The following is a 24,360-nucleotide window of genomic DNA, read 5'->3' as shown; positions in this document are numbered from 1 at the left end:
TCAGGCAGGCAGGCAGAGTGATTAGGGGCTAGCAGGCAGGCAGTCAGGCAAGCAGTTAGGAGCCAATGGTCCAGGATTGCAAGAGGGTGCAGGCGTGGCTGAGGGATTCCCCGCCCCCTGCAGTGCACTGGGCCTCTAGTTTCAGTTTATAAAAGGCAGTGCCCAACTGTCATTTTTGACATACCCTGAACATGATAAATCTATTTATATGCTTTTTTATTGCATCTTCACCTTTGGGTCAGGTTTTTGTTGTTGTTTTTTATTAATTCAACTATCTATAGACTTTTATTAGTTCAACTATAGACTTTATAGACTTTGTGTGTGTGTGTGTGTCTGATTTCAGTTCCAGGATCTTACTCAGGGTCTCACACAGCTAGCTTGCTTTTTTTTGAAGAGATGTCATAATTTATTTTCAGATATAAAATATGATTTTTATGTAGCTACCATTAGTTTTTTTCATTTAAAGAAAAACTATTTTAAATGTAATAATGTTGTATGCAATAAACCTTACTATTTCAAGAAAAACGATCCTAAATATAATGTTATATGCAATAACAATATCAAGAAAAATGATTTTAAATGTGATGTTACATGCAATAAATACAAATTATTCAAGAAAAATGATCTTACATATAATACATGTAATAAACATAAATATTTCAAGAATAAAAGGATTTTAAGTATAGTAATATTACCAAAATTGTACTAACATAGTATGATATCACAAAAGTTATAGGAAATATTAAAAATCTACAAATAACAGGATTACTTCTATTATATTCTAGAATATTTTTTCCCTCTGGCTCTATTTTTATTCATCAGTTTATGTTGTTCATTATATTCCACAAATGAGTGAGATTGTATGATGTTTATCTTCCTCTGACTTGCTTATTTCGCTTAGCATGATGCTTTTAAAGTCTATTTTGTCGGATATGAGTATTGCTACTTCAGCTTTTTTTTTTCTTTTCTATTTGCATGGAAAAATTTTTTCCATCCCTTCATTTTCATCTTGCATGTGTCTGTTTTGAGGTGGGTCTCTTGTAGACAACATATAGTTAGGTCGTGTTTTTGTATCCATTCACTATGCTACACCTTTTGAATGGAGCATTTAATCCACTTACATTTAGGGTTATTATTAGAGGTACTTATTTATAGCCATTTTAATTCTGTATGGCCAGGTTTCTCTTTCTGTTTCTTCTTCTCAGCAATCCCTTTAGCATTTCTTGTATTGTTGGCTTGGTGATGATGAACTCCTTTAGCCTTTTTTTTTGTCTGGGAAGCTTTTTATTTGACTGTCTATTTTGAATGATAGCCTTGCTGGACATAGTAATCTTGGTCCCAGATCCTTGCTTTCCATTACCTTGAGTACTTCATGCCATTCCCTTCTGGCCTGTAGAGTTTCTGATGAGAAATCATGTGTCAGCCTTATGGGAACTTCTTTGTAGGTAACAGTTTTCTTTTCTCTTGCTGCCTTTAAGATTATTCTCTCTTTGTCTTTAATTTTTGGCATTTTAATTATGATGTGTTTGGGTTCTTCTTGTTTGGGTTTCTCTGTGCCTCCTGAACTTATGTGACTTTTTCCTTTACCAGGTTAGGAAAGTTTTCTACCATTGTTTCTTCAAACACCTTCTCTATTACTTTCTTTCTGCCTCTTCTGGCACACCTACTATTTTAATATTGTTACATTTCACATTGTCCCACAGCTCCCTTAAGCTGTCCTCCTGTTTTTTTAATTGTTTTTTTTTTCTTTTTGGTTCTCTAATTGAGTGATATTTTCAACTCTGTCTTCTAATTCTCTGATTCCAGCCTCAGCTTCCCCTAATTTGCTGTATATTGCTTCCAATGTTTTCTTTATTTGTGTTATGTCATCTTTATTTCAGACTATTCGTTTTCATAGTTGCTTTATATTTTTTCATACTGTTGAGCATTTTTAACATCATTACTCTGAGCTCTATTTCAGATAAATTTCTTATCTCTGCTTCATTTATCTCTTCTGCTGGAGAATTTGCTAGTTCTTTCATTTGAGGGTTGTTTCTTTGTTTCCTCATTTTGGTTGTCTGTCTGGGTTTGTGACTATGTTTTAGGTAGATCCTCTATACCTCTCAATCTCTAGTGCAGGACAGTGTTAAAACCTTTGGGACATTTTGAGTTCTTCAACACCTCATTTGAGTTTTTATATGTATGCCTATCTATAAAGCCTTTCCGTAGCTACTACATGTACAGTTATCTTAGCACTTTGACAGTTTTGTTATATTTTTGTGTGTGACACTTTATTAAAGAGGGGCAAACTGGAATTTATGCCAAGATCTGTTTATTGCTAGAGCTTATATGTGCTCTACCTCATTTCCAATTTCTTTTCATTTATTCGAGACAAGTAAGCTTTTAAAGTCTTACCTGTGTTTTTCTTTCCTAATAGCCACAATATGAGAGCACTGCACTCCAGACTCCATTTTCAGATCCGTCAGTGTCCAGTTCCCAGCAAGAGGAACTTGAGCAAAAGCTTGCATCTACTGAGAAAGAGGTTTTACAGCTAAATCAGTTTCTCAAACAAAGAATAAGCCAATTTAGTGAAGAGAAGAAGAAATTAGAGGAAAAGGTAAGTATTTTTAATGAAGTTAAATTAGGCCAAAAACATTTCTTCAACATGCATGAGCGGACCCCATCAGAAGTGAGAAAAATCTTAAAAAAGTTCATTATTGTTGGGAGAAGAGGGAGATAGGCGCATGAGTCAGGGTAACATGGGGTGGGGGGTACTTGCCTGTCAGTCTGGGCTGGAGAACGAAGGACTAAAGAAAGAATAATTAGGGATATCAAAGATGTCAGAGTGGGTGCATGATGAAATGAGTTCCTAAGAGAAGTAGGGAAAGGTTGGTAACAGACAACAAGGTGGAAGAGGCACTCTTGGAAAGGAGGAAGAGGAATTGCCTTCTGTGGAGTGAAGCAGGTAAGAATGGACATGTCTGTGCCAGGGAAACTTGAGGAAGGGGTGAATGTAGAGGCTAAAGCAGCCATGGGCAAACTATGGCCTGCTGGCCGGATTCGGCCCGTTCAGCTGTTCTATCCGGCCCGCGGAGCCGAAAGAGCGGAGGGTTCTCTTGCTCTCCCCTCCGCTCCTTCACCAGCAGCAGTGTTAACATGTATTAGTTCACACAAACACTCCATCCATGCTTTTGTTCCGGCCCTCCGGTCCAGTTTAAGAACCCATTGTGGCCCTCGAGTCAAAAAGTTTGCCCACCCCTGGTAAAGTGTGTATCAGACAGCATGGAGCTGAGCTCCCGAAGGGAGTGGAGCAGCTGGAAAATACACTCATTGGTAATGCATCAGCTACACAGCACTTTGGGCCCACATGAGATTGGGTTGCATTGTTTTCTTCCTCATGTATTTTCTCTAATGCTAATCAAGACTGATTTTTTTTTTACAGAAAAACATTTAATGTGCTAATAATAAGCATAATAATAATAAAAGAAGTTACTTTTTAGTGAGCTCTCTCTTGTATGTGCCGGACAGCATGTTAATGTGCATTCAGGGCATTTTCTTATTTAATCCTAACCTTCAGAAAACCCTGTGAGATTTATACTATGCCCATATTTTTAAAAATGAGGTAACTCAAGCTTTGAGAAAAGTAATTTGAGAAATTTGTCTAGTTGCATGTAGATAGAATTTGTCAAAAAGCTAGGAGTAAAATTCAAGACAGTTGAACTCCACAGCTGATGCTTTGGTTGTAACAATTATTTGCAAAAAATTTACAGAAAAACACTTCCTCACTAACCTGTTTTGTTCTAATTATTGTATTTAAAATAAAGAAAAATAAATTTGTTTGTTAACCTCTTCTAAAACAGGCCTGGCCCTCCTGTTGCCTTCTAAGAATGATCTTAGTGTTGCATAATACTTCCTGGAAGGAAAAACATTTAACTTTTATAAATAGGATAGGAAAGATTTATTAGTGATGCCTCATTTACCTGGGATAATTACTGGAATTCAGATTTCAGTGACCTCTGTGAATCTAAAACAACACAAAACTTTGAAGTTAAAAAATAAAATAAAAACAAAGTGCTTCTCGTTAGTGAGCAAGGCTGGAAAAAAACAAGACCCAATGGTTATGGGTTATCAACTTGTGATCAACAAATAACGGAGGTTATCCAGTAGGAGAGTGTTGGCAGCAAGGTTGGCATCATAGCAAAGAAGACACTTGACCGACCAAAACGCATAGAAGACCACGTGGCTGATCTATTCCAGTGGCTGCTTTTTGAGGACATCACTGTGTCGTGTTTAAGACACTTAAACAACTAAGCGTAAATTCTGGAACACTTAGTAAAATAGACTGGTAGTTGTGTTTACTTCTATCACTTACAGAGTTATTTGCTAAGAAAGAGCAGGCTTTGTTGATGTGCGATCCAGCACAGCTGGTTGTAAGAGAATTTATGGGAATCTGGTTCGTGGTATAGAACTGAAAGGACATCGGCTTTAGTGTTCAGTCAGACAATCTATGCTTAAATCCCAACTCTGTCTCTGAGATTTGTGGTTAAGTCACAAAAGATCTCTAGGCCTCATATTCTGAAAGCGAATTATATACTACTAGGGGCCCGGTGCACAAAATTCGTGCACTGGGTGTGTGTGGGGGGGTGTCCCTCAGCCTAGCCTGCCCCCTCTCACATACTGGGAAGCCCTCAGGTGTTGACCCCCATCACCCTCCAATCGCAGGATCGGCCCCTTGCCCAGGCCTGACGCTTCTGGCCTAGGCGTCCGGCCCGGGCAGCGGGGACCTGCAGTGGCAGGGGGGGGTGCCGCGATCGCGCGGGCTCCGCCCCTGCCCCTGCAGGAAGCCTCTGGCTGAGGCGTCCGGCCCGGGCAGCGGGGACCCACAGCTGCAGCGGCCCCGCAATCGTGGGCTTCGCTTTAGGCCCAGGCAAGGGACCCCTAGCTCCTGGGACTGCCAGCTTCGACCGTGCCCAGCTCCCATTGCTGGCTCCACCCCTACTTCCTGCTATCACTGGCCAGGGCGGAAAAGGCACCTGATTCTCCGATCATGGCTGAGGAGCCCCCAGCTCTTAGCTCCCCCCTGGGTTTCCGATCACTGTCAGTGGCAGGGGGCTTCTTCCTGCTTTCCCTTTCGCCTCCCTGCATTGTGCCTACATATGCAAATTAACCGCCATCTTGTTGGCAGTTAACTGCCAATCTTAGTTGGCAGTTAACTGCCAATCTTAGTTGGCAGTTAATTTGCATATAGCCCTGATTAGCCAATGAAAAGGGTAGCTCGTACGCCAATTACCATTTTTCTCTTTTATTAGTGTTGATGTGGTCTTGCAGGTCACCATCAGTGCCAGCAGTCTGTGAGTTGTAATAGATCACAAGTTAAGTTGTCATACCAGCACACTTGCCTTTAGTCCTGAGAAAGCCCCACTAAATAATGGGATTTGTCTGTTTTACCAGTTTTGCTTCTTACCCAAGGTAATAAATGGATTCTGATGTTACTGATAGAATGAATGAGATGTGATTCATTTTTCCAATTGAAGTTGTTTTAATAAAATTTTTTATACATTGGACCTGAAGAAATTAGATAAGGCATGAAGAAACTAAATTTTGGACAAGTGTTAGCTTTAGTAAAATATGAAGGACTACTCCATTATACCACTAATTACTAGCATTTATTTCCCTGGTGAAAATGGGAAAAGGCTGCAAAAATATTTTAAAACCCTGTAAACTTCTAAAAAATGTTAAATGTTTGGAAGACTGGTGATTTAAGGTAAATATGAGTCTGGAGTTCACTTTTTAGGTAACTGTTTATATGTGCATATTGTTTTTAATTGATCTTAAGTATGAAAGAGCTTTGCATATAAGGTGGAATTTAAAGAGTTTATTTTCATGCAAAGGTGAAAAAAATTACTACATAGAAATCTGAGGTCTGGCCTACACAGATTGGGATTTTCTAGTGTCATGTGCTCTATGTGTTCTATAGTAGGTGCTCAGCTAACATATTTCATCAATCCTAAAATGACATTAATAGTAAGGCACAGCTTTATTTTATGTAATTTTTAGTACACAGGCTGTAAGCTTAATTATGCCACAATGCCTTAACAATGGTCTTGCTTGAGGTATGGATTGGTATGGCTAGTCCCCTTATCAGTTCCCAAGTATTTAATAATTTTAGTAAGTCCTCCTAGATTTTTCTTAGTTAATTTAAAAAAAATCTTTATTGTTGAAAGTCCTTCTAGCTTTGATTGTATTGCTTTAGTCCATGCTAAGCAATTCCTTTGCAAGTTTGTTAGTAACAGAACAGATTTACTTATTTGTAGTTATCTTCCTTTCTTAATTCAAAACATTTGGATATAACTTTGCAAGAAATAAGAATTGGACTCATTCCTCCAGAGAATGACTTGCTTCACTGATTTTGAAATTATACCTCGTGGCTCTGTTTCTGTGTCATGCTGAATACCCAATAACTTTTGTCAGTGCCAAAGTATAATGTAAAATTTTCAACACATAGTTTCAACATGTACATAACACTCTTGAAATGCCAAAAATAAGAATAGCCTTGACCAAATTTTCACATATGCAGGCATTAAAAACTAGAGTAAATAATACAATAAAAACTTTATTACTGCTATCTGGCTTACTGCAGTTTAAAAGATGCCATCAGCTGTAAATGAAAACAAAAAATTTCAAAAACTTGATTTCAGTGCTATGAAATTTGAAAAAATGTGAATATTAGAATTGATGAAATAAAGTAAATCTTACTTGAGTTGGTGTGGTATCAACTATAACCTAGAACTGTTGGAGAATTCAGTGATGCCTAAGATTAGAATGTTTGTTTTGTTATTATTTTTTAATGGCACAAAACCACTGAAGATTTATCATCTTTTTATAGCTTAAAACTAGAGATAGATATATCAATAGCCTGAAAAAGAAATGCCAGAAGGAATCTGAACAAAACAAAGAAAAGCAGAGAAGAATTGAGACCTTGGAGAAGTATCTGGCTGATCTTCCAACTCTAGATGATGTCCAGAGTCAGAGTCTCCAGGTAACAGGAAATCCAGTGCTCATCTTTAAATGGCATGAAGAACATATTTTCAGTTAATGCTTTAGAAATTTCATAACTTTATAATATAAAATTTTAGTTATATAATTGTCTAATTATAAGTTAAATCTCTTTAATTGCTGTTTTTAGGATTAACTTTTAATTAGAAACTGTTCATCTGAGCATAAGTAGATCTTTCTTGTTAATGTTACCTTCCCAATGAACCTGTATGTTAACTGTCTCACTTTATGTTCTACTCTCAAAGGTAGTTTCCAAACCAGTCTGACATACCTACCCCATACACACATTCACACAGTCTGACTTTTCCCATCATTCTGTGAGATCTCTCCAACAAGATTCAACAAGACCTTTTTTTTTTTTACTATCTTTCCAGATATTTGATTTGTTTTCCTCATCCTTCTTAATTTTTCCACAAGTTCTTTCTTATATTTTATGATCTCCATTTACTCCTTCGCCTTCTTTTCTGACCATTTTCCTTTCTTAAGGATACCCCCTCCCTAGTCTTTCGACCAGTTCTGGGGCCTGTCCTCCTGAAACCCTATTTATAAACCACCTATTTTTCAATCTTTTTTTAAAGTCTTTCTAATCATGGAGTTTTCAGCCTCAGCACTATTGACATTTGGGGCGGATAATTTTTTGTTGTAGGGTTTGTCCTGTGTGTTCAAGGATGCTTGACAGTATTTCCAGCCTCTACTTACTAGATGTCAATAGCACTGCTTTGTCCTTCCCCCCACCCCAAACCAAAACTGTTTCCAGATGTTTTCAAATGTCTCCTGGGAGGGAAACTTGCTCCATTTGAAATCATTGGTCTAATCCACAGAGTGCCACTATTCTGCTGACTCTAGACCTACAACACATTCTCTGTTTAAGTTAATTTATAATTTGTATAACTAAGAGAGGTTGACTGAAGGAGGAGGACAGGAATTTGCATGACCAGGAACAGCAAGGAATATAGATTTTAAAACATGGGTTTATACTACCTTGGTTTATACCACATTAAGATGGCTAATGTATAAAAAAGAAGACAGCAAGTGTTGGCAACAATGATGCGGAGAATTAGATTCCTTATACACTATTGGTCAGAATGTAAAATGGTGTAGCCACTATGGAAAATGATAATTTTGTCATAAAAAAATTAAAAATATAATTACCATCCAATCCACCAATTCCACTCCTGTGTATATACCCAAAAGAATTGAAAGCAGGGCCTCAAACAGATGTTGGTACATGATGTGTGTTCACAACATGATTTGCAATAGCCAAAAGGTGGAGGCAGCTAGTGCCCACCAGTGGATGAATGCATAAGCAAGACGTGGCACACGCACACCATTCAGCCTTAACAAGGAAGGGAATTCTGACACATGCTACTAGATGGATGAACTTGAGGGTAATTTCTTATGTAAAATAAGCCAGTCACAGGAGATAAATATTGTATGAGGTCCCTGGAGTAGTCAGATTCATAGAGACAGAAAGTCAAAGTGTGGTTGCCAGGGGCTGGGGGGAGAAGTGGATAGGGAGTTGTTAATGGGTATAAAGTTTGTTTTGAAAGATGAAAAGAGTTCTGATTATTAGTTGTACAATTATGTGAATGTACTTAACGCTACTGAAATATACAGTTAAAGATGGTTAAAATGGTAACTTTTTTGTTATGTATATTTTGCCACAATTAAAAATATAATTTTAAAAAAATCCCTCAAATTGAGATCATTCACCTTCTCTTGCTGTCCTCTAGAACTTTTTGATTCCATTCTCTTCTCCATAATTTCATTCTCCCAGCTCTCTTTACACAAAGGAGGAAATAAAGTGTTAGTAAGGGGATGAAATGAAAATACAGTGTGATTTTTACCAGTGTATTAATCTTTGAGAACACAGTAACAATATCTAGTAGAAAGCCATTTAATATTTCATGTTTTATGAAATTTAAAACATTTCTTCTTAGCTGCAGGTTCTAGAAGAAAAAAACAAGAATTTGCAAGAGACTTTGATAGATATGGAAAAAAAGCTTGAAGAGATGAAAAAACAGGGTCAAGACAAAGAGGCACAGTTAATATGCCAGAAAAAGAAAGAAAAGGAGTTGGTAACTACGGTTCAGAAGTAAGAAAACCTTCAGTAATTCTTTTGTTATTTTAAAATTATTTATATTTTTCATAAAGCATTTCACTTAAAAATACATCAACTTATAATTATTACTCTTTATTCTTTTTATCTTAAAGAGGTATTATTAAGAACCAGAAGTAATTGTGTCCTTAAAACAGGTTGTCTCAGTTGTTGTTTAACATTTTAATGCAACATACTGACATCTTGCCAAAAGGGAGATAAGTGAAAACGCAAAGTATCAGGAAGAGGGGCAGCCAGGTACTCAGACTGATCTCCTTAGTGAGGTGTGTCCGGTGACGTGATTGGCTCCTCTGCACCTTGCCGTGGAGGGACAGATAGGGCCGTTTGCCACGTACGGTTCAGTTTGACTGACACATCTTGCCTCATGGGATCTTGCTTTTAAATCACTGCAGTTAGAATTATAGGGAATATTATTTGTTAGTATATTTAGCTACTGTATTCAAGCTGGGAAATTAATATTGGATTCCTGAAAAATCTGGATAATTGTGTTAAATATGCATGTACACGTACTCTTCTGTCTTGTAAAACTTAAATTTATTAGATTATTGATCATAAATAGGTAAAATATCCTGAAGAATGAGACAAAAAAGCAACAAAAAACTAAATTCAAGAAATATATTCTTCATGCTTATATCAATCATATATAACTCAATGTATTCTCAGCTATTTAATCAAAATCTATCTGATGATTCCATGTTAATATTGCTTTACTACTTTCAGAGTCTTAAGTATGTCTGGTCTCCTTTTTTTCCTTGGATTTCAGTGCAGAAAATTCCAATTTCTGGGACAATTCAGTGTTCCTCAGCTAAGCTCCAGAAAAATTCATACACTTTGATTCTACCTTTACTTTTCTCCTATTTTCTGCTTTCTTGCTCTTTTATAACTCCACATCTTATATCCTATCTCTCGTCTCAAAATAGCTTTATGACTTCCACTAATTCTACCATATATCTTTTTCTGTCATCTTACTGATAAAATGAAAAGAGGTAATGTATCTGTTCTCTTTTAATAGGGCATTATGATTGTAAACTCAAGCTGTGTTGTTTTATGAATATAGAATTAAGAACACTTGAAAATAATTTGAATGTTTGTTTTGTTCTAGTGTGTGCTTTTACATATTTAATATGGTTTTATACCTTCTCTTTTATTTAGATTTTTCGCTTTTATTAGGTTTTTGGAGACATTGAGACTGGTATTTTTATTTGGAAAGACTAAGTACAGTGCATTTCAGAATACATTTTCCATTTCCTAATTTTATTTTGATACTCTCTGAGATGATATTATCCCAGAAAATTTTGCTCAATTTCAAGTGGGTGCAAAGAACCAGAAAAAGTCTTCTATATTCTTCAGTACTTGTATGGCTATGGTGGCACTTGACTTTGTGGGCAGGAGTGTTATTTCCGTTTCCTCAGCTAAATGATACAGTATTCCTGAAGTGCCAGAACTGCAGATGTATATGTGACTTTGTTTATATCATTACAGTTTTCGGTTTTGTATAATGTTTTATGAATACATAAGAACTTTTGAGATTTCAAAAGAAATGAGAAAAGTTTTCATATTAGAAAAGTAAGTAAATAAGTGGGTGTGATCCCTAATAATGCAATAGTTGATACCTTTGCTGATCAAGAGATTTATTACTTTTCTAAGTGAGCATGCTTTATAACATAAAGAAAATGAGAATGGATATATGAAAGAAGACTTACTTGGTATTTTTCCATGACAATAATTTTCCCTTCCTCTTTGTTGGCTCATTTTTCAAAAGTTTTACGTCTTTTGGAATGTTATAAATACATAGTTGTGTCTTGACTGCATTGGGGGAAAATGTATTCTGAAATTGAAATAATGTGTTTTTCACTTTTAGACTGAGAAAGCAAATTTTTTCATGGCAGGTAATATATTACAAAGCAGTACACTACATTTGTAATACATATAACTTCTCTAGTGCCATTATTTACCAACACATCTGAAGCCCATATTGTATATTAGGACTGTCAATTCTTTGTCCACAATCTGAATATGGCATTTCTCTTTTGAAATTCTATAAGCATGTATTGAGCCAAACTGAGGACATTGTCAGGAAGCAAGATCACAAATGCTCCTTTGTGTTTTTGAAAGGCAGAAAACACAGGATAGCCATAATACTTGAAAGGAGAAAAATAATGAAAATAGCAAAGCCCAAATAAGATGAAGTCTATTTCTTTTACTATTCTGTAACTCTTTGAGTATGACCACAAGCTAAAGTGGAGCTATTCCTAAGTGTCTTTCTGTTTTATTTTGGTTTTGGTCATTATTGTAAATGCTATAATTTTCTCAGGGCTAATACCATCCTCCCATTTACCCTTTTATTCTTAGAGTGCCAGAGGGTCTTTTGTCTTTTGTTCTTCTAAAATGCAACTCTGTTTCATGGCTAGCATGAGAAATTGTTAGGTGAAGTAATACATATATTAGATTGCTGCTCTTATTAATAAAGGAGAAATGTAATTCTTCTGGTTTAGGCAACAGCTATCTTTACAAACTTTTCCTGAGCTCAGAACGAAGGCAAAAGATGTGTATTCATATTCTTAGGCTCCCTACCACAGTCATCTTAACCCAGTAACTGCTTTGGTGGGGGAGAAAGAGATGAGGGCTTAGACCTCAGAGCTCGGGTGAGGGTAATGCGGGCCTGAGGATGCCACATACAAAGCAACTTGACTCTGGTCTCATTCCTGAAGAGATGATCAGCCTTCAGTATGTTTCTTACTTTCATGAACTATAGGTACTAAACTTATTTATATACTGTCCATAAGTCTTGATTAAAAAATATTATAGACCCTCAGAAGGGGCTGTATTTATGTTGAAATTTTCTACCAAAGTTAGCATCTAGAGCCCATTTTCTTTATATAATTGTTTTTCTAAAACAGTTTGCAGCAAAAGGTAGAAAGATGCCTTGAAGATGGAATTCGCCTTCCTATGTTAGATGCAAAACAGCTTCAGACTGAAAATGATACCCTGAGAGAAAAAAATGAGAATGCTAGTAAGGTCAGTACGTATCTTTCATAATAACAAGAAATCAATGCTATGTGGTCATGGTCATATGTGTAGATATATAACTTAGAGTTATTTGATTTATATTTTTTATAATATTTAGTAGCTGATGGAATTTTTAGTTTGCATGTTTTTATTTGGAAATAAAATACCCATTTAAGTAAACTTAAATAAAAACCAAACTGGGGAAATTATATTCTTAGAAAAAACAAAAGGATATCTTTTTCCTTCCTACATTATTCAAAGTCTGTTTCAAAGTTATTTTTGTAAATTGCATTAGAGAAAATTTTTATTAAGAAGTAGGAAGACTTTTGCAATTTTACGTATGTGGCTATTTAAAGGATACTTGGTATGAATACTTTTATAAAAAAATTACACCCTAATTTTTTTTAAAACTTATAATTTCCTGTGATTTTCTTTGTTTTCTTGAAATACCAATACTTTTAAAAAGCAATGGCAAAAAATTGATTCAGACTGGTATGTTTTCTGTGTTTTAGATAATAGACCGCCAACAAGATGAGATTAATAGAATGATTTTAGAAATTCAGGTAAGAAATGTTTTGTGCTCATTTTAATTTAGCTACTTGCCAATTTACTCTTAATGGTTACACAACCTAAACATATTAAAGCATATGTATATATTTGTGAAAAGATTAATAGCACTTGAGATGAAGTTGCAAATTCTTTAATATTAATCTTCCAGTTTTTTAGAACAGAAATGCTGCTCAGTGAATCAATTCTTCAAAAAATTGTGAAGATTGTCTATTCCTTACTTGTCCTTGTTTTAATTGGGTGTAGTCTATCTATCTCTATTACTAAACACACATTTAGTTAAGGTCATCATGATCTAACTAAAGACAATGGACTTTGTATCTTTATTATTTTTTATTACTATAATAATATTTATTAGATAGGATACATTTCAAAAACCTCATAGGATTTTTCATTTTCTTTCCAAAATGATCTGCTTGAATTAGTTTATGAGGTGTTGTCCTCATTTCTGTCTGTTCACCTGCCAGGTCTGACAGTGGCCTATTTTTAGTCCACTGTGCAGGAGCCTTCTTCATAATAATTCTATGTGTATTCTTCCTGTATTATCAAAACATAGACTTAAGTTTATTTGTTTATGTATTATGTAGATTTAATATATTTTACCCAGATTAAAAACGTTCTTGGAAAAGATGGTGTTTTTTTCCCGTTGTAGACATCTGCTTTAGAGGTAATACGGTTTGACTTAAACGTGAGCACTTCATCTTCCAAGGGACTGGGGGGGGGGGGGGGGATGATAGATCTAAACTATTCAGAATCAATATTCCTTGTTACTTACCAGATTGCATTTTGCTTTCAATTTTAACATGCTTTGTTTACAATTCTCTTTATTCTAGTCTATGCAAGGGAAACTTTCTGAAGAAAAGCTGACCACTCACAAGATGATGGAAGAGCTGGAAAAGAAAGAAAGAAGCCTGCAGAGATTAACAAAAACATTGCTTGATGTGCGTAGAAGAAATTCAAATTACTTTCAAAGGATGATTCAGTATCCATTTAAGTTAAAGCAGATGCTTATTTTGTACATATTCAAAAAACATTTTTAAATTGAAGATTTGATTTTGATGTGCCATTTAAGTAAATCTATTGTTTCTTACTAAAATTATAATAAAAAGACAGACTTATTTTTTCGTCTTAGAATACAATTTCACAGACATTACTCTAAGTCAAATGTTAGATAGAGATTAGGCCCAAAATCATCGAATAAGGCGTAAATTGAATGCACACAATTACCCTAGGGAATCTTTAAGGAAGATGCAGTGTTGACACTGTCATTGGAACAGATTACACTTCCTTCACTTAATTATGAGATGAACTACTTGGCTTGCATTTCAGGACGACATGTTATACAGATAATACTTAATTTTAGTTTTTAACTGTCATTGTGACATTTTCACTTAAATACTTCAGAATGTATTTCCAAAAATTAGGGACATTTTCCTGTATAACCATATCACAATCGTCACACCCAGTAAGAATAATATGTCTTGATATTTGATAATACCCAGTCTATATTGCCCTTCTTTACAAATGCTTTTTATAGTGACTTGAAACTAACATTCAGTAAACACAGTGAGTTGCATTTCCTTTTGTCTTATAAACCTAAGGCCCCTTCTCCCACGTTAGTGACTTGTTGATAAAACTGTGCCTGTTTGTCTTGTAGACTTTTATTTGTCAGACTTCTAGGTTTGTCTGATTGCTTCCTCATGGTGTCATTTGTCTTGTTCTCTACCCCCTCTATTTTCTTGTGAGCTAGAAGTTAGAGCTAAACACATCGTTAGATTCAGGTCAAGCATTTTTTGTAGGTGTTGTTCACATCATCAAGTTATATGTTTGGTTATTTCACTGTTAGCGACGCCAGTACTCATCTCATTGGGTGAAGGGTGACAGACCAATTGTTTCCAGTGTCATGTTAGAGCCTCTGCAAACAGCAGGCATTCTGTGGGTGGTGCTTAGGCAACTGTGTGAATATGTAGTTTGCCAGCACCCTCAACTTTGTTGGTTTTAGTATCCAACGGTGATCATTATCTGCATCATTAGATGATTAAAAGAATGGTATTTTTTTCTAATTACATCATTCCTTTTACATTTACTAACTGGCACTCATCTATTTTTGAAAAATCTTTTTCTCATCAACTCAGGCTATTTGGTTATTCTGAAATACAGTCCCAGTTGGAAAGCTAATTAAACTTATCGTTCATGAGCACTTTTCAGCATGGGAGTAGATGATGACAATTTGGGGGATGAGGCGAGGGGAACTTTCTCGAAGTGTAGTAAATCATGAGTCATATTGATAATTCAAATTTAACAATTTACAGTTGTTCAGGGTCTTTTTTTCTTTGAGTTTTTAGTTGTATTTTTCTCTTACACTGAAAATATAACAACATACATACTTAGTAACTAAATCACTATTGATACTAATACCATAAAACTACAGGATGAGGTGTAAGTTCCTTTGTGGTTCATTTTGTTCTTAGGATATATCTTGTTTTATAAAAATACATATACAACCAAGATGCTCATTATCTGAGAGACTCCTAGAAACTAAGATGGTTTGGAATTGTATTTCCTCTGTAGGGCAAAGGAACTATTCCATTATTTAAATTATTTTTCTCTTTTTTTCCCCACTAAATTTGGTTCATGTGCATATAGTATTCCATTGTTTACAGACTTGGTGGGGGGAATGTTAACCTGTATGGCTTTTGAGTACCTATCCTCTGTTTTAACCATGTTTTCTTCATCCATTGCAGAACCAAAGACACACAGAAGAGGATGAGGGCCAGGAAGCAGACCAACCCAGGCAGCAGACGGTTCTTTCCAAACGACCACTCTTTGATTTGAGTGTGATTGACCAGCTGTTCAAGGAAATGTCCTATTGTTTGTTTGACTTGAAGGCATTGTGCAGTATTCTTAATCAGCGGGCTCAGGGCAAGGAGCCAAATCTTTCATTATTACTGGGAATCAGATGTAAGTGGCCCATGACTTGTCCATACGGTATTGCTTAACTGTTAGAAACTGGTCTTCATGAATTAGGAACTTCGGACTGCATTTTCCGTATTTGTTTTTAATCTCCTTTCTTATGTAGATTTCTAAATCTCTGAATCATTCTGTGGGTCCTGAATACATGTTTTTACTTCATTAGTAGGACTTACCTCATGCTTACAGAAGTGAGCGTGGCCATAGGTGATATGGAATGGCAAATCTACCTGCGTGCTGAGCTGTGCGGATCTCTGATGGAGTGATGATAGGTGTGGTTCCTGACCACTCTTCTAAACATGATAATTCTGTTGGCTTTCAATAGACCCAGCCATCTGTCCACTGGAAAATATTGGAGAAAAGATACTCCCTCGCTTTCCTCTGTAGCATTCTGTGGAGGTTTTCATGCCTACAGGTCTCTTGCTCTTATCATGCGTACCTGCTGGCTTTGTCCCTTTCGGTGTGACACCACCCATTCTGGTCACTCTGCCTTCCTCCACACGGAGTTGTGACAGCTGCCACAGGGTGTCCCAGTGTCACGTCCCTTCTGTGCTGCTGTTGCAGGGACACTCATTTCTGCATGTGCTTCTCAATTTTATTATTGACGTGTTAGTCTCCTTTTAATACAGAAGAAATGGACTTCAGTGAGGAGGTAGGAAAGGAGTCAGGTCATTTATGCAGCAACATGTTGTATTGAGTAATTACCTAATAATAGAGTAAATATGTACCTAGAGAGGGGACTAGGTTTTTTTCCAGTTTTATAAAGATTCCACCATCTTGCCCTAACTGGTTTGGCTCAGTGGATAGAGCATCAGCCTGTGGACTCCCGGGTCCCAGGTTTGATTCCGGTCAAGGGCATGCACCTTGGTTGTGGGCACATCCCCAGTGGGGAGTGTGCTGGAAGCAGCTGATTGATGTTTCCTCTCATCGATGTTTCTAACTATCCCTCTCCCTTCATCTCTGTAAAAAAATCAATTAAAAATATATTTAAAAAAAGATTCCACCATCTTGTATCACAATAATTATTTTGTCAAACCAAATACATAATACTCTTGATCAAAATGTATCACTTGTTAAATGAAATGTAACTGTGCTCAGAGATGTTAGCAGAATTTCCTCATATTCATCAAATGCCTTCTCCAGTCCAGGCGTGATAATGCAGATAATTGGAACATAGCCCTTGCCTCCAACATTAACCACATTCTTAGAGCGTTGTGATAAGTATACTTGAGATGGGCACAGGGACAGTGGGAGCGCAAGGGAAAGCAACTGAATCTACCTGGTAAGGGCTATGAAGACGCCATGGAGTGACTGGTGTTGGCTTGAATCTTAAAGGAGGAGTTTGCTAGGTGAATATGGGGTGGCTCAGCTAGCAATGATCTCTTGGAACAAGAAGCAAAAGCTCAGTGTCAGAACTCATTTTCTCCACCATTTCAGAGATGGTCACTGTTTTACTTATTCTGTAACCTATATCTACACCTATATAATAATTTGTTAATGTTTTCAGTAATAGGATAAGAGAGCTATCTTAATATGAATAAAAGGGAGATTTAAGAACATTGCCACAGTCATCTCTCCATGAATACTCTTTCCAGTCTTTACAATTTAACCCCAGAAGTCTTACCTTGGAGTTCAGCATTGTACAGCTAATTCTTTTGAATCTCCATCTCCTCACTCTGTGTATTATTTGTTGGCACTGTTCACCCATGCTTTTTTGTTTGTTTGTTTTGGGTTTTTTCCCCCCTTTATTGAATAAAATATTACAAATGTGTCCTTATCCCCCCAATGTTCACCCATGCTTCTTAAACGCTCTGCCACCATGGTGTTCATGACGTCACCCTGTAGGTCTGCTGCTACCTTTATGACTGCTCAGTCTCAGACTTCTATGGAATTCTCTGCCCCTGAAATACTGAGCTCCCCCAGATACCTTGTGTTGTTGGGTTTTTGTTTCTCTTTTTAGATGTTTTCTTTGAATAATCTTATTAATATCCTGTTGTTGTGTTCTGTTATCACTGTACCTTTGACCCATAGAGACATTTATCTCTTATTCTGCCTAGAATGTCCCTTCTGGGCTCCTGATTATATTGACTTGTACGTTAGGACCAGCTGTTTCATAGGCATCACAGACTCAATATGTCCAAAGCAGAGCCTACTTCTCTTCCCTCTGTAAACCAACTCTTCCTCTTAGTGAGTAGCACTATCCACCTGTCACCCCAATTGGACTTTATCCTCTTTCCTCTGTCGTGTGTCCCATACACAATCCCTGGCCCCTATGCATATTGAGGGTAGTTGGACTCTGTTGTTTTTATCAGTCTCTTCCTGCTCCTATTGTGTATTTCTGCCATTACAACTTCATTGCACTGTGGCTTAATTCAAGCTTTCCTCTGGACTGGTCTGTCAACCATCTTGCCCCTCCCCCAGTCCATTTTTCACAGTGCTGCCAGAGTGATCTGTGGACTTCCTAATATTTACACTCCCCAAAGTATAGACGGGTAGCTCACACCTGTCTCTTCAGCCTTATTTCTTGGCACTCTCCTCTCTCATTATTTGTGCTTTACCGTATTAGAGCTGGTTACTGATTTTCTTGAAGTTTTTCAAATTCTGTCAGACTATTTGGTTTTCTGCTTCTATACCTTTGCTTACTCTGCTTCCTTGGCCCTTCCAGTGAACCTGTTCACTCTACAGTCGGCGCACATATGGGAGGCAACCAGTAGATGTTTCTCTCACATCCATGTTTCTTTCCCTCCCGTCCCCTCCCCTCCCTGGAAACATGCCCTTGGGTGAGGATTTAAAAAGTAATAAAATGAAAGAATAAGCCACTATATCTACAGGGTGTCCCCCCCCCCAAAAAATGTATACACACTTTAACAGCTGATAGCTCAGTTTTGAAAATGAAATGTATTTTAATAAACACTGCCTTTATAATTATTCAAAGTGTGTGTACATTTTGGGGCATTACCCTACATTATTTTTGCTGACCTCAACATCTTGGATCATGGCAGGTATTCACTTAATGTTTGTTAAAATAAGTTATCTGTCTCTTATGGCTCTAATAAGCTACCAAGGTCAATGAAGATATAAAGAAAGGTTTATTTTACAGTCACTGGCTCCACCTGATTTTATGTTGAGATATGCTGACAGAGGAACTGGAGTAAATGATTAAAAGCTATCTGGCTTAGGGCCTCACCCTCAGTTATTCAGCCATTGGGTACCTAGCAATCAGCCTAATTTAATTGCTTGGGATTTGGGGGTCCCAGTTTAACATATATATATATATATATTTGCCATATATTTTGAAAATTAGTTTTCATGCCAACAAACCCACTTTGCAGTCTATAAAAATGTGAGGTATCCCCCTCACTACACAAATGATTTTCAGATTTTTGTCAAATGGGAAGAACTAAGTGGTCTAGGTAAGCTGTAATAGAGTTGCTAGAGGATGATTTTTTTCTACTTTTGGAATATTGTCATCCATTAAACATGAATTTGTGTGCATTACTGTATGAATTTAATACATTTTAATTAACAAAATTTTGAAAGGACCAAGTAGATAAGACCTATTTAATAATGAATGATGCATAATTTAAATCTGACCCCGAATGGTGTTCCATGAATAACATTGTATTGTCAATGATAATTAAGTGGAAAATCCTAAAATGCCTTTGTTCAAAAAAATGTGAGACCTTCTCTCCCTATTTTATTTCCACAGCACTGAACTGTTCCGCTGAAGACACTGAGAATGACCATAGCCCAGAAACACTCACTAAAAAACTCTCCGATGTCTGCCAGTTACGGAGGGACATCGATGAACTGAGGACTACCATATCAGACCGCTATGCTCAGGACATGGGAGACAACTGCATTACTCAGTGATCAAGTGCTAGTCCCACAGCAATAATGACCTGTTCTTCAATGCTGCTGTGTTAGTCTTCACATTTCTTTTTAGGAGCCATGTGGGTCTACGGCCACACCACCCTGAACACACCCAGTCTCGTCTGATCTCTGAAGGTGCCATGTTGGAAAGTTGCAAGTGACATATGACTTGCACATAGGATCTTTCTTCTGTGGATTTCTTTTGTTGTGGGGAAAGGGGATGTAAGGCGGTTTCAAAGGGCTTATCTAATCAGGACAATCAATCAAATTACAATTTGAAAATGTGATTAAGTATATAAGGGAAAAAATTCTGTATTCTCAAACTACTGAGGGTAGGACCAAGCTGTGAAGAGTGCCCTTCAGATAAAGGGGGGAGGATTTCTTTTTATCCTATGTTTTTGTGTGACTACATGTTTGTGTGTGCGCGCGCATGTGTGTTTATTCATAAAATAGTAAGGATTTCTAGGGTCAGAGCAAAGCTTCTGAGAAAGGCACGCACTTGTATTTTTTTTTTTTCTTTCATGTAGAAGCTTGTGTTAGACTTTGGGGTTTCAAAGGCTGGCTGAGCAAGAGTTCCCACAGCAGGCAGGTGTTCTAATAGTAGCACAGGAAGCAAACCCATTGTGTTTTGAACAGCCGCTGAGATGATGAGGTGTAGGGTTGAGTTGGTTGTAGTACTGTAGATACGTCAACTTTTTTTCCAGAAGGATTATCAATTGCCTTAAAGATGTGAAATTTTGATGTGATCTTTTTCACTAGCATAGTAAAATTACATAGTATATATCACAAGGCAATTCAACATAATTTGAACTAATTTTGACATGTTCCTTACTATTTATGGTTTCTACTTATATGTTATATATATTTGTTTAATGTAAGCAAAGCCATATATAATTAATGCAGACCTTTTAAGGCCTCCCTTCATTCTTGTAAAAGATTAACAAAGTGACTCTAGAACAATAACCTGTTTATCCAAATCTCAAATGTTTACATTTTAACAGTTTCATATATGTTTTAAAGCTGAAACTACTTTAAGAAAAAGCCAGCTTGTCCTCTTTATATTTGAATCATCACTAGCAGAAAACAAAATTTAAATTAGGTGATATTTCAATTCCTTTTATTAGGTAGGTACATTAAAAACAGGCGTTTTCATAGAATACAGACTTGGTCAGGTTAGTTCTACTGGAGTACATGCTATCACTAAGAAATGAAACTGTTATTTAAGTAGACATGCAATCAGTTAAACTTCCAAATGACTATCTCCCTGTTTTAGTTGGTAATGCGGAAGGACTATATATTCTATTTCCTTCAGAGCATTCATTACGTTGTTTTGAATATACTTTGTTATGACAGTCATTGTCCTTTATAAGTTGGTGTGTTTTCTTTGATGCAGCTAAGTCTCATTAAGTCAAGACGTAAGAGGTAGACAGAATAAGGGGTGTGAGTCAAGCAAGATAAGAGCAGATCACATGTCTGTTTTCTTGCCAGGCTTATATCCTGGTATAAAGGCTGCTCCCGGAAGAGATTCTTCTTAAATATTTTCAGCAGTGAAAACACGGTTCAAGGCCTTGAAGAAGACTGCCCAGTTCAGCATTTGGTTCACGTACAGCTCTCAATAAGTTACTTTTAGTTATATTGCAGCAGTCAATTATAATACATGGTGAGGGCATCAGACTTCCCTCTGTTCAGTGCCTGAGTCCTCTCTCCTCTTCTTAGTTCTTAGGATCTGGACACTAAGAAATGAGTGCACGGTAGTGATTCTGTATCCCAAGGCCCCTAGCCCTAGTAAGGAGGGACTGAGCACTAGTAAGAACTTGGCTTTCTCATGTGTTCATTTGCTTTCTAATGTTGGTGGGTTGAGGATATTCAGAGAGTAGTAAATTTGTGCCCAAAATCTGAGGCAAAGAATTCTGCCTTGTAAAAATATCTATAAAAATGACCCTTTATAGTAAAGTAGGAAGGAGCATCTAAATGAAGCATGTATTTTGATATTCTTTTTTAATAGAATCCCCACCCCCCACCCCAACCTTCACAATTTTGGAAATTAAGGCACCCTAAAATATAGTACTAACGGGTAAATAATCAATGATTTACCTTGGTCACTAGGTTCTTACTTAAATATCTCCTAGTTTTTCAGTATATGTTTGGGGATTTTATGGTTATTATTGTTTTAAACAAACTTTTGGTCATTTGTTTTAATCTATTATAGGTACATTTTGTTTGTGGCTTAGTTGGGATAAAATATTTTTTAAAATAAGTTTTCTAAAACTTTTATAGAATTGCACCTAATTCATATGTCTTGAGGTAAAAAAAAATTTAACTTAGTAGGAAATTAACAAATTACTGCTTATATATTTCACTTTCCAAAGTGTATACACTCCATTAAAAAAGGAAATTAAGATGTGATAGTTTAAGTATAGCCTTGAATTGCAAAATGTAATCTCTTGGAGTCTGGAGTTTGTGAAAGGACATAGATAAGTGGTTGGCCTTGGAGGGTATTTTGGGAGAAAATCAAACTAGTAGTAGATTAATTCATCAGTATTTAAATTTGATTTTCATTTTTCAGAAAATGCCCGTTCCCAAGACAATCTCTTGTGTCAGTTTGAACGAGGTACTCTTGGAAGTTATTACAGTGATATAGGTCTGAGGTGAAAAGTAACCTAATTTTAAAGTAAATCTATTTGAAAAATTCCTTAGATATGAAAACTTTTAAATTATGCTTTTGTGATTAAATGCTTGTCTTCTAAGGAAGTATTTCGTGCATTATCAAAATTTACTCTTAGTCTTCTGGGTTTTGAAGTTGAACTTATTCGGCCTCAGTCACATTAAAGCAGAGATAAAGTAGCAGTGGTCTCAACAAAATACCCAAATTACCTGTGCAGATCAAAGGCACAATGGTTGTCTTTTCATTTGATGTCAGGAAAAAAGGATAACTCTAGTTAATTGTTAGTAAATTTGCAGTGGTCTTTCATTTTAAAAAGCTTCAGTGAATTGACTAGATATTTTCATGCCTGAACTTTTCTTTTAAGAAGTGTGGCCCTGTTTTATATTTGAAATAGGATTCAATATTTAATGTTAACAATATTATATTTTAGTGAAATTTATTTTGGTTATGACAGTGCAGTGATTAAACTGAATTAGATTTCTTTTAGTAGTTTGTTAGGGACAATCTCAAGGGCTAGGAAGTGTTGCTAAAATAGATATTGTACATTTATGACTTATGAATAAGCTTATAAATTAATGTTGTGATAGTTCAAGACTTATAAATATGAATCTCTTGGAGGGTATTTTTAAAGGAACTACTTTATTGGGAAAACATTTTTTCAATATCAGTCATAGTTCATTGAATAGCAGCTGAGAACTTGGACTGTGGTTTTACATAGCACAGTTCAGCTCAGCCATACCTTTAGTTTGGATTATTGGCATCCTCTTACATAGATCTCTATCATTGTAGATATGTAATTACAGTAATAAGCAGTTCTCATAACCATGCTCACTTAGACCGTATCACTTGAAACTGCCAGTGGCTATAGCTCTCTGAGCCAAAGCTAATTCACTTCATTTCCATTCTTAATTCTTTTCAGTACTCACAAAGCAAGAAAAACTACTTGTTTGGTATATAGAGTATAATTTCCAAATTCACCCCAAAATGCCATGGTGGTATATTGCTGTATGGTAATATTATACATTTAATAATATTTAATCATGAAGGGGGGAGATTTTGGATTTTTTTCTTATTTAGAGGAAGTATTGAGTAAATTAGGAATGTATTTTCAATTCAGTAAGTCATTAACACTCTTGCAGCTGCATACAGAGAGAACCTTTCGTGCCTTTTTGCCTGCACTAAGCATTCATTTCTATTTCTATTCAAGAGCTATAAGAATGTTGATGACTATCGCACCTTGTTAGACTCATTAACGATTTTTTTAAAGCAAGGAGCAGTTTTTCATTACTAGGTAGATAACTTAGTAAACATGACAGGAGGTGTCGGATATATGTCTTTGGAACCCAGCCTTTTCCCCATATTGTGAGCAGGAAACTCCTTTGGAATGTCGTGTGTGAATGCGTGTGTACATATGTGTATAAATAGTTATTTAAAGATATAAACATAAAATTCAACATCACGCTGGTGTGATGGCAAGAGTGATAAGGTGCTAGGTGGTCACATGAAAAGCACAGCAGAGTGTATAATCAGTCACTATGGCTGGTGGTTTTTGTAAACTAGGTTCAGTTTTGAACCACCCAGAATACCTCATGTGTAAATACAGTGGTCATGACTTAATTGAAATACAGTCCTTGTAAAAAGAATGTGAAGCCGCTGGTTGGCTTATGCCTTCTGATCTGTCATTCTTGCCTCTTTTTTGTAAAGGGGCTATTTTTCTGTTTGTTTTGTTTTTTAATAGGGTTTACAGCTAGAATTTTGAATGCCAAAGTTCTATTTATTAAATTTTTAAAAAAGTTTTCAATGTTAATGGCTAAGTATTTTTCCACTGGATTATTGTTTGTTGATGTTGAACTTTGTATTTACAGAGAAATAAAATTTTTACTAAAAGATTTATCTCTTCCAAGTGCTTAATTTTAATATAACAATGTATTTGAAATTTCAGACTCGAACTTTCAGTGACAAGATTATATTGACTTGTCCTTTAGGTAAAAGCTTTCTATAAGTAAGAGAACCTATGACTAGAAAGTGGAGACTTCTGCTTTAGGTCTGTCTTACACTTTCTTTTCAGTTACTAAAAAGCTTTACTCGTGGCCTTCCCATGAAGGGTACTGAGTTTTTTTTT

At 36.2% G+C, this 24,360-nt stretch overlaps 1 protein-coding gene across 6 annotated transcripts in view; it reads left to right on the top strand.

Annotated features, from left to right (window-relative positions):
- CEP85L (centrosomal protein 85 like) overlaps nt 1-24,128 on the top strand; it is an 86,355-nt gene extending 62,227 nt beyond the window's left edge. For 3 of the 6 annotated variants that reach the window (XM_059700167.1, XM_059700162.1, XM_059700168.1), the window contains 8 exons: nt 2,417-2,596; nt 6,866-7,018; nt 8,976-9,130; nt 12,055-12,172; nt 12,676-12,726; nt 13,564-13,671; nt 15,475-15,691; nt 19,410-24,128. In XM_059700167.1, coding sequence (XP_059556150.1) covers nt 2,417-2,596; nt 6,866-7,018; nt 8,976-9,130; nt 12,055-12,172; nt 12,676-12,726; nt 13,564-13,671; nt 15,475-15,691; nt 19,410-19,573 — 1,146 coding nt within the window. In that variant the 3' untranslated portion in view covers nt 19,574-24,128. The remainder of the gene's footprint in view (nt 1-2,416; nt 2,597-6,865; nt 7,019-8,975; nt 9,131-12,054; nt 12,173-12,675; nt 12,727-13,563; nt 13,672-15,474; nt 15,692-19,409) is intronic. The other 3 variants (XM_059700163.1, XM_059700166.1, XM_059700165.1) reach the window with 3 other exon arrangements.
- Nucleotides 24,129-24,360: the final 232 nt, after the last annotated feature.

This window comes from Myotis daubentonii, chromosome 6 (genome assembly GCF_963259705.1).
Source record: "Myotis daubentonii chromosome 6, mMyoDau2.1, whole genome shotgun sequence".
Lineage (NCBI taxonomy): Eukaryota > Metazoa > Chordata > Mammalia > Chiroptera > Vespertilionidae > Myotis > Myotis daubentonii.
Note: the sequence above shows the minus strand (reverse complement) of the source record. Positions and strands in the feature narration are given on the sequence as shown.